Source organism: Nasonia vitripennis, chromosome 4 (genome assembly GCF_009193385.2).
Source record: "Nasonia vitripennis strain AsymCx chromosome 4, Nvit_psr_1.1, whole genome shotgun sequence".
In the NCBI taxonomy this organism is placed as follows: Eukaryota; Metazoa; Arthropoda; class Insecta; order Hymenoptera; family Pteromalidae; genus Nasonia; species Nasonia vitripennis.
In genome coordinates, this window is record NC_045760.1 from 9692475 (window position 1) to 9703687 (window position 11213).

Consider the following 11213-nt stretch of genomic DNA (forward strand, 5'->3'; position numbering starts at 1 on the left):
ATATATTTTTATATATTATAAGTGCATCAATTGGTGGAAAAATTTATCCAGTTTTTCAATTTTTATCTGAATATCATGCAGCAAATTTTTTAAAAGATTGCTTGAGCTTATGGCTTGAATCCGGTGCCTCAAAACCTCAGCAACTAGTAATAGATCGATCGAGTGCTCTTCAAAATGCTGTATGCCTAGCCTTCAATAATTGTTCATACAAAGAATATTTGTTAGCATGCCATAACAAAGTTTTAGGATTAAGAGATGATTTGCCAAAATGTTTTGATAAATACTCACCGAACATTAAAGATTTTTACTTGAGAATTATTTCATATCTAACAAGGAAAGGTACCCAACCCGAACTCACCGATTTTGATGATTTTCATATATGTTGTAGAACATAAAAAAATAAGAGACACGTATTTTTTTTTATCGGCTAATTTTCACTTTTAAGGGGTAAAAACCTCACCTAAAGTTAACCCCCAAAAAGCGTTTTTTTTAAATATCTCGGCTTAAAATTAATATTTTTCAATGAAACAAATTGGAGGTTATTTCTTACAAAAATAGCAAGTATTTCATGGTGATTTGAAGAGTAAGGGTAGCATCCCCTATTTTTTAGGGGTGGAAAACATATATTTTTTGGCATAATTTTATAATAAAAATGTTTAAACCGACTAAAAAAAATTGGAAAAAATGTTTAAACATCCTTAATAACAAAATTTAGTTGACGTCTTTCGGTGTTTTCATAAATATTATCCCTAAGGGGGTAAACCACCCCTAACACAAAATAACTGTAAATATGTAATTCAATACATAATATTTCGTAGAAAGTTTGTATATAGAGGTTTTCGAGGTCGCTGATTACAAATCTGTATCAGATTTTGAAAATTCAAAATGGCGGATCCAATATGGCGGACGGAAATATCGAAAAAAAATTTTATATAATAAAAAAGTTTTAAACGACTAAAAAATTTGGAAAAAATTTGTAAACATCTATAATAAACAAATTAAGTTTTTCGGTTTTTTCATAGATACTTCCCCTTAGGGGGGTAAACCACCCCTAACACAAAATAACTATAAGTATACTTCAATCCATAATATTTTGTAGAAGGTTTGTATATAGGGGTTTTCGAGATCGCTCTTTACAAATCTGATATCAGATTTTAAAAATACAAAATGGCGAAACCAATGTGGTGGACGAAAATGTCGAAAAAAAATTTTAACTTTCAAAAAAACTTGTTTACAAATGTGTGATCTTTGTAGCCTGTACATGTGAACTAAAGAGCCTTAAACCCTAAACCCCTAAAGAACAAATAGGCTAAATGGTTGTGCTTTTTAACCAAACGACTCCAAACCCCTAACCTCCAGACAAGCCGAAGGCCTATGCTTTACCGTAGACACGAGTATAGACATATTACCGATATTTTATTCTATCATTTTGTATGTAACAAATAACGTCTCGTTTTATGTTTCAATCAAAGATTATTTATTTTTCTGCTTTTATAAATTAGCATAATTTCAAAAGTAATTTCATAAATTATAAAGAATTTCATAAATTGCATAATTATATAATTTTATAAATTCAAAAAGTCCACACTTTTTTGCAAATGAAAAAACATAGGTTAATAAAATTAGTTTATCAAACTCTTTTGCGTTTTGTAATAAAATTTAATGTTGTCAAACTTGGGACTTTTTCATTGTTACAATTATTTCGTAAGCCGAAAGTTTTTTAGATGAATTCTTGAAGTAATGATTATTGTATCTATAGTAAAATATTTACAGTCTGGAATTCCATAATAATACTATTTGCTACGATTTAATGAATTTATCAAAAAATCTAAATTTAATAATAAATATTATTCTAATTATTATTATTATTTTTCATTATCATTGCTATTATCAGTATTACTGTTATTATTGCTATTGCAATTATGCTTATTCTTCTTCTTCTTATTATTATTATTATATTACTATGATAATTTTTGTTATTGGTAAAAATACATAAAAGAATATTAATACTCTCTCTCTTTCGCTAGGGGAAGCTTGTCCGGTGAGCAAAAAAAGAGCCGATCGAGGGAAACGAAAATACATAAATGAATATTAATACTCGAACTTCATTTGCAATTAAAGAACACGTTGTTATTGAAAGGGAATTTTATATGCATTCATTAGTTTAATGAATGTTATCGTACATTCAATGATAATTCCACAGATAAATGTCTTTCACTCATAAAAGTTGTTGACAATATTTGCGAATCAGTATGTTCTTTTTTTAGATTGTTTTCATCGAGTGTTTACCTCAGCTGCCTGTGTTATTTTTTAGGCAGTGTGTGAGTTTTGTGGGTATTCTAGTTCGATGCCGGAAAGTACGAATAGTACGTCTTTTTGTTTGTCAGTGGTATCATACAGTTGTAGAAAATTTTCTTTAGTGATTTTATATAGATTTACATTATTCAATTTCAAAGTGAATAAAAGTTGAATAAAACCAAAAATAGAGTTTTCCGAACATCACAAAGTGGAACGAGAATTCTTCTCCAATGCATAAATTAATGATTTGATTCAATTTACATTCACTCGTTTTATTCTGGTAGAAATGTAGCAGTCGTGCCTTACATGCAAAAACACAGCTTGTATAAATTTTACCGCTTGTTTTCATTTTAGATTGAAAAATGAAAATTAATCCGTTAAACGTTCTAAACTTATTATTAGCATACTTTCAAGCGTTAAATATACCAGATAGTGTCACGAATTATCACGAAACAGAGTTGGCCGAAAAAATAAAAGAAATTTTAATAGATGCAACACATGATTTCAACGATGTAGGAATGATTACTGATGACTCTTTGGATTTTCAAGAAGAGTATAAAGACCATAATGCGGAAATAATTGAAGATGAAGTGCAACATCATTTTCCTGATCCGGATATAGCACCAACAAATCAATGTACAGCAGATAATGAAGAACTAGATTTTGAATACAAAAAAAGAGCTGTAGAATTTTGGAGAAGTAGCAAAACGAAGCAAAATTTAAGTCTCAAAACAGTGCAAAACAGATTCAAAAAAGTATCATCTATTAGTCAGCTACGTCGTTGGGCTCATTCAATTAATAAAGGTGGCACGTATAGAGAAAAAGTAGCACAGATTTGTCAGTATACCCTGGATAATTTTCAAGCAGCTCTCGACAGTGGTTCAATTATCCATGATGAAGATATAATTCGATGGGCCTTACAAGCTAAAAAAGAAATTGGTTTTGATGATATTAGATTCAAAGCTTCTAAACATTGGTTACTCAAATTTAAGCAAGCACACCGAATAGTTTCTAGGAAAATAAATAAGTTCATAACAAGAAAAACACTAGAAAGTAGTGCAGAACTTACGGCTAAAGCTGAAGCATTTATCGATGACGTTAAATCGTGTATACCATGATTGGACTCGAAAATTTGTATAATACAGATCAGAGCGGATTTCAGCTAGAAATGCATTCTGGAAGAACATTAGCAGTAGAAGGAGAAAAGCAAGTGCAATGTCTGGTACAGTCAATTTCAGCAACAACGCATAGTTATACTATACAGCCACTAATATCAGCTACTGGACAACTGTTGTTCACCGCTATTTCTTGTTTTAAAGGAACCAAGTGGCAAGTTTGGCCCTATTGTAGAACAAAACATATTTAGACCAGAAAACGTGTATGTGGAAGCATCCAAATCTGGAAAATTAACAACAAGTAAGGGAACTAATAACAATTTTTACATTGTAATATCGTTGATCAGTTAATTAGTAAGTCGTTTAATTGCAGATCACTTCAAAATCTGGTTGGAAAAAATATTTTATCCCTATGTAGGCCATCACTCAATACTATTACTTGATTCTTGGAGTGGTCATTGTGACAAAGTTATAGAAGAAACAATGCCACAAAATAAAATTATTAACATAAAAAAAATTCCAACTGGAACCACAGGAAAAATAGAACCACTTGATGTCTATGGATTCCGTATTTGGAAAAACTTTGTCCGAACATTTTCTGATAATGTAATGTTAATGGATCATGATATGAATTTACATGTGAGAAATAATATAATTAAACTTCAATCATTGGTTCACAACCAACTGTCTTCACCGAGATATATAGATTTGTTTAAATATTCCTGGTATAAAAGCGGTTACGTCAATGAAAAACCAGATAAATTTGATAATCCTATAGATTTCAGTCTTGGAAAGTCTTGTGCAACACATTGTGAAATAGAAGGGTGCACAAACATTGCAATTGTACGATGTGGTTGGTGTAAAAAAGCATTGTGCTTTAAACACTTTTATGAGGACTACCATTATTGTAAAAACATCGTAAAATAATATATTTTATGCTCAATACAAAAAATGCACTATGGCAAAAGATAAAAGATTGTAGATTATTATTATACTCTAATATTATAAACAAAAATACATTATAAGTTGAATTTACAATAAAGGAATTTCAATAACATTCTGATAACAATTTCTACGGAAATTATAAAACTGCTTCACACACAGAATTTTCTTGTTTACAAATTTAGGAATTTGAGGTGGTTTGGTTAAAAAGCACAACTATTTAGCCTATTTGTTCTTCAGGGGTTTAGGGTTTAAGGCTCTTTAGTTCACATGTACAGGCTACAAAGATCACACATTTATAACAAGTTTTTATGAAAGTTAAAATTTTTTTTCGACATTTTCGTCCACCACATTGGTTCCGCCATTTTGAATTTTCAAAATCTGATATCAGATTTGCAAAGAGCGATCTCGAAAACCCTTATATACAAACCTTCTACAAAATATTATGGATTGAAGTATACTTATAGTTATTTTGTGTTAGGGGTGGTTTACCCCCTAAAGGGTAGTATCTATGAAAAAATCGAAAAACTTAATTTGTTTATTATAGATGTTTACAAATTTTTTCCAATTTTTTTAGTCGTTTAAAACTTTTTTATTATATAAAATTTTTTTTCGATATTTCCGTCCGCCATATTGGTTCTGCCATTTTGAATTTTCAAAATCTGATAACAGATTTGTAATCAGCGACCTCGAAAACCTCTATATACAAACTTTCTACGAAATATTATGTATTGAATTACATATTTACAGTTATTTTGTGTTAGGGGTGGTTTACCCCCTTAGGGATAATATTTATGAAAACACCGAAAGACGTCAACTAAATTTTGTTATTAAGGATGTTTAAACATTTTTTCCAATTTTTTTTAGTCGGTTTAAACATTTTTATTATAAAATTATGCCAAAAAATATATGTTTTCAACCCCTAAAAAATAGGGGATGCTACCCTTACTCTTCAAATCACCATGAAATACTTGCTCTTTTTGTAAGAAATAACCTCCAATTTGTTTCATTGAAAAATATTAATTTTAAGCCGAGATATTTAAAAAAAACGCTTTTTGGGGGTTAACTTTAGGGGAGGTTTTTACCCCTTAAAAGTGAAAATTAGCCGATAAAAAAAATACGTGTCTCTTATTTTTTTATGTTCTACAACATATATGAAAATCATCAAAATCGGTGAGTTCGGGTTGGGTACCTTTCCTTGTAAGTACGTCAACATCTTATCAAGATTTTATGAAAGTAGTAAAACTAGTTTTCATTGTCTGCTTAAGTCCTGAAATTGGAGGTGATTCATGTGAAGTGGCTCGAAGTTCTTCATATTTGTTTAGTGTTATAAAAACTCATGAATGTAAGTATTGCGAAGAGTCATGTACCTGTGATTTCTGTAATGAAAAGAAATTAAATGACGATGAATTGTCGGAGGAAGATGATCTTAACAGCATTGAAACTGAAATAGAGAACTTAAGATTAAGTGCGATGAAGTATATTGCTGAAACCAATAAAAATGATTTTTATTGTCCTGATCTGGTTAAGAATTTCAAAGATTTATGTTCTGAGTATCCCACGTGGACAAACATATTGACAGAGTCTTACAGCTCTAAGATTACCGTAGCTTCATCAGGTCGTTCAGAATCATTATTCAGCGATATGAGACATATAACAAATATACGTAGACCTATTTCAGGTCATTTATTTATAGCAATGTATTGCGTTTTTCTTGATGGTTCAATGAAACTTGGAAAAGCGTACCTTGTAAATGAAAAATTAATGTCTCCAACCATTAGAAAATCTTTGTCTTTGAATAGTTCCAAGCTTGCAGGATGTACTGATCTTGACAACTCCATAACTCAAAGTAACGTTACGAAGAAAAGAGGAAAATATTTAGAACCATGCTCCGACATTCAAATTCAATATAGTCAATCTAAAATAAAATCATCTAAAGATATTATTGTGAATGGTATTTTGCGAAGACCTATTGAACATAATAAAATTGTATACGCGTATACAAGTTCCTGCTTATTTGACAGTATAATGGAACTATGCATTTCAGCATATGGAAGTTACGCTTCTTATGAAACTATTGTTAATGATACTTGCCAAAATAAATCATGTTTTGGAGCAGTGATGATAGAATACTTATTAACTGGAAAACAAAAAGTATTTAATAAAAAACGATTTGATTTATGTTTCAAATATTTTGATGTAAAACATGGTATTTTGTATTACAAAAAATCTATTGGTCATCTAATTCAGCAATTTTTTAATGAATGCACAACAGATGTTTTTTATGTGCTATTGCAACCAAAAACAATATCAGAAATACTAAATCTGAACAAACTTGATTGTTACATACAGGAATATACTTTAGATACACATTTATCAAAGTATATTTTTATTGATATGCAAAATTTTTCTGAAAGTCAAACCTTTAATATATTAAACATGCCTGAAAAACTAATGATACACAAAAAAATTTTTATGTTAGTTGGCGTAATAGCTTATAGTGCATCAAAATTTAGCACTTTAGTACATTATACGACTTATTGTAGATCTGTTAAGAATAATTGGTATTTGAAAGATGATCTGGCAAAAACAACTCAATACCTAAAAAAAAAAAGTATACACACATTAAAAATAGCTATTGTAATGTACGTAGAAATTTGATAACATGTTATATGAAAAAAAGTTGCGTACTATGTTAAAAGTTAGTTAATTATTCTTCTTGCAAAAACACAGTTGATAAGAGTACAATTGGTAATCTGAAAATGTATAAATAAATTAAATAGTAAAAGAAGACATGATTTTGAGTAAAATGTTTATTTTCTAACCTTAAAGCGTCCTTCCGAAACTGTGTTTGCAGCGTTAAAATCCTGGAAAAAAAATAGAAAAACACAAAGTACCCGGAACGATTTTACACAGATTGTAAAAATGTTGATAGAGTAATACTTATCTGATGTTAAATATTCAGCAAACCGTGATGAGAAACAGAGATGATCCAGAACGTCCAGTCATTACTGCAGAGCCAAAGCTACACGACGAAAACAATAATCAGCTGATGCTACATAACCCATCGGCCTATGTGGCTGGCGATGTTTAGGCGATATTTTTCAATAATAATGCAGCTCAATGGCATCTTTCAACTATTGGACGATAATCCGCATGTGAGGAGGAAACGATTTATGCACTTATATTCAGGCCAGATTACACCGATTTTCCGTAATATTCTACATTACTTTTATCGCCACAGCGCCTGTAGGCACGTTTAGGGATATTATTGGAATATCGGAACGGACGGAACAAAAGTCACTAAAAATAAACCAGGTTCCCGAGTAAAATTTATGATATGATTTTTTAAATTATTTTAATTAATAATCCATATAATAATGATTCCTACGTAATCCGCAAATGAGGAGGAATCGAATTCAATAAAAAATTTATGTCAAAATGTTGTTTTTTGAGGTAATAGCATCAAGTATAGTTTTAGCGCCGCGCCTGAATCGGCGGTTTTCTTTTTACATTTATTGAAAAACGGAAAATCCGCAAGTGAAAATTTGAGTGGAGATTATTTCCGCAAGTGAGGAGGAATCGTTTTCCGTAAGGTAAGTTGATAAATAATAATATTTATTTATTCCGGGCGCTAACTTCACAAGTCTAACTCGCCATATTGATTTCGTTTTGTGGCAAGCGCTGTCAAAATATCTGTCACGTGCATCAGAGGGCGCCAACTTCAAAACTTGACATTCGTCTTATTGCTCAATCTATTTTTATAACTGTTTTTATATTACTGAAAAAAATCTGCGATAGAAACAAGGAATAATAATGAAAACTACGTGTTTGGGAAAAAAATCATGATTCCTAAATTTATTTTTTGTTTCAATAGATCGCTAGCGTCTTCATATGTAAATGTACATCATTGCATATTGTTATGGCCACCTTTTAAGAGGTCTTATACAGTCTTGTCCTTACAAGAGTACAATACTAGTTTGATTTTATGTATTTTCTGGGATCAATTGCAGAAATGGCATATGTAGCTTCACCAATGCTATACATAAATTCTCTGTACAATTACCAATATGACGTTAATAATTAATAGAATAAAGATTAAGGATCACTGCTTTAGTCCTTACTTAAATACAATTACCAACAATTATTCGACATAACAAGAATAGGAAGGAAAAAAGTGGTAAATGAATTAAGGTCACTTTCTATACTTTGACCAGACTTTACCAACGTGATTCTTTTTTTTTTTTGCTTTTTTCATTTTTGTTTTATACTTTGCATACCATGAAAATTCAATATTTTGCTACTCCATTATCTTAGTAACGTTACTTTTAACGACTACAGTTCATCTCTAATACTAGTGGAAAAAAATAGCATATACCATCAACAAGAAATGAAATCACTACATGGTACTTCATTTTCGCGAATATATAAAATCTTGTCTTATAGATAGCAGATTTGCGATAATCATTTTTAAAAATTATTTTCGCTCAATTCATTATAAGAAAATTAATCCTTTGATGATACGTCACTCGAGCATGAGTTTGCTTTGAAATCCATAAATTGGGCAAATAAAAAACGTTAAATATGGATGGAATAAGAAAAGAAATTTTGTGCTACTTCCGATCGCTTCATTACACATGCAGAGCTGTTCGTTGACATGATCGCCATGTATAGTATACTCTTTGGTACCAACTCGTCTCGAGAGTATGAGAGTAACGTGTTGCGTCGACGTACCACCAGTGATCAGAGATTTTCCTCGAATCTTAGAGGACTTTGTTCTCTCTTAATTCTTGCCAAACCAGAAGATCGTCTTAAAGCAAATGTACATCGCAGTCATAACGTAAATCAACTTCATTCTCTGCTGCTGTTGCTGAATCTCGGATTCAATCGCCATCATTCGTCGGTTCAGTTTGCCTACTTGCCGTCTCAAGTGCTGCACTTCTTCACCAGGAGGAAGAGACTGGTCTAGGATATTATATGCTGGAGTTTGTTCTCTGCAATCAAGAAAATAAGATTAATATTTCAGTGCTGTGCAACGAGCCTTCTAGTAATTATAATTAATTATTTACCTAACATGTCTGGCAACAGCTTGCGTTTCATTATTAAAAGGATCCCTGGGCTTAGTAGGAACTACTTCTGCCTCAGTATTATTTTGTCTATCTTCATCTACAGTTGGAAAATAATGAGCATCCAAAGTCAATACCCTTGGAGGTGTCTAAAAAAAAGAGATATGTATTACTTACTGGATACTTCATGAAACGTAAATTTAAATTTATAAAAAATGAAAATTCATATACAAAACAAATGTTTATTTCATAAAAGCATTCGTACTTTGTCTTATAAAAATGTTAGAATACTTACAATGCATCGAATAATAGGTGGTTCAGAAGGCAAGACAGCGTTTTCTATAGCAATTTCTCTAGGAGGTGCTTTGGTGCCTATGTGTTGCTCTTGACCTAAAGCATAAGTATTATTATTCAGATAAGCAACACTGTAATCAGCATGTGATTAAATTTGTGTAATAAGACTTAGTTACATAATGTTAGTTAAAGTGCAATATATCAAAAATTAAGTTTACAACTTACCAACAACTAGGATTCGATCTGGCACATGCATGTCAAACTTCTCTGGCATGATATTCCATGCAGAACCATTAGTTCCATTGTGGATATCTTCATCGGTATAATCGCCACTGACTCTGATGCTCTTGGGTACTCTCATACGCTTGTTTATGTCAAGGGTATAGTTGGGATCAAAGAAGTTGTCAGCTTCTCCATTGAAGCGCGTGGGACTGTGAGCGTTGGCCATAATGTAAAACCTAAAGTATATTTAACATTTTAGTACTTGGAATATTGTCATTGTTTGGAAAGTATCATAATCCAGGACAATACAAGGCAATTGTATGAACAGTATTTAGTGTTGACATATCAACTAATTCAGATTTCTACAGCAAATATAAACCTCATAATGACATTCACATAGACTCTACCAATGTTTTTTTTTTTCTGAACCAGATAAACCCCTATAAAACCACGCTTCAACTCGGTTTTGCACAACAATGTATCAGCTCTTTGGCATGTCCTTAATGATCTAAAACCGCCTTCTATCATAGTAACTACCAAACAAATACCGAACGACAACAAAGAACAACGACGAAACTGCAGCAGAATCTCTTTCTTTCCTCAAACTACGTAATAATATGAGCCAATTGATTTTTAACCTGTACAACTCGCGCGCTAAAAAACCGATAGCCCTCTGATCGATAGACGCCGCTCTGTATCTGCCGCAAGAGAAACGGCAGCTGACAGCGTACAATAGCAGCCCGATTTTTTACCTATTGTGTATCTCTGGTCGTTGGAATTACCTGCACTCGTTTCCAGCTCGGGGAGATGGACGAAGTGTATATCCACACACTGTGCTCCGGAGTCGTTTCAGCTCCTTCTTTTTTGCGGTTATTGGCGCCGAACACCGGATTGTGCTGCCCTCTAATTTATCCGAAATGGAAATAGAGGGAAATTTGAATGAATGATCGGTATTTTTCGCGTGAAATTTTCTCTGCTTTGGTTGAGTTTTTCTTGGTTGAATAATAGAGTAGCAACTGTAATAAGCAATACAATTAAAAGAATAAGAAAGTTAAAGGGTCGTATCAGAAAAAAGATCACATAAGTAAAAGTTGCATTTATCATGTGAACGTAATGTTGATTTTAAAACATGTGATTTTTAAATTAACTATTCCTGTAATAGGTAATCAACATAGTACATTTGTGTATATAAGTTCTATTTCTATTCTTCTATTTCTAAGAACAGAAATTTAGCTACATTTACACGACAATTTTTAAGCATAAATGGTTCTTGTAA

At 31.6% G+C, this 11213-nt stretch overlaps 1 protein-coding gene across 7 annotated transcripts; it reads right to left on the reverse strand.

Moving 5' to 3' along the window:
* Positions 1-8185: 8185 nt before the first annotated feature.
* LOC103318082 (transport and Golgi organization protein 11) lies at positions 8186-10986 on the reverse strand. 7 transcript variants are annotated; one of them, XM_031929941.1, is made up of 5 exons: positions 10720-10986; positions 9941-10173; positions 9717-9811; positions 9425-9570; positions 8186-9349 (listed from the first exon to the last, which is right to left on the reverse strand). In XM_031929941.1, the coding sequence occupies exons 2-5, from the start codon at positions 10161-10163 to the stop codon at positions 9139-9141; spliced, it is 675 nt and encodes a 224-aa protein (XP_031785801.1). In that variant the 5' UTR covers positions 10164-10173; positions 10720-10986; the 3' UTR covers positions 8186-9138. The 7 variants fall into 7 exon arrangements, with proteins under 7 accessions (XP_031785801.1, XP_031785798.1, XP_031785799.1 ...); XM_031929938.2 differs by having other exon boundaries at positions 10690-10797; XM_031929939.1 differs by lacking the exon at positions 10720-10986 and adding an exon at positions 10576-10696.
* Between the last annotated feature and the right edge of the window lie 227 nt (positions 10987-11213).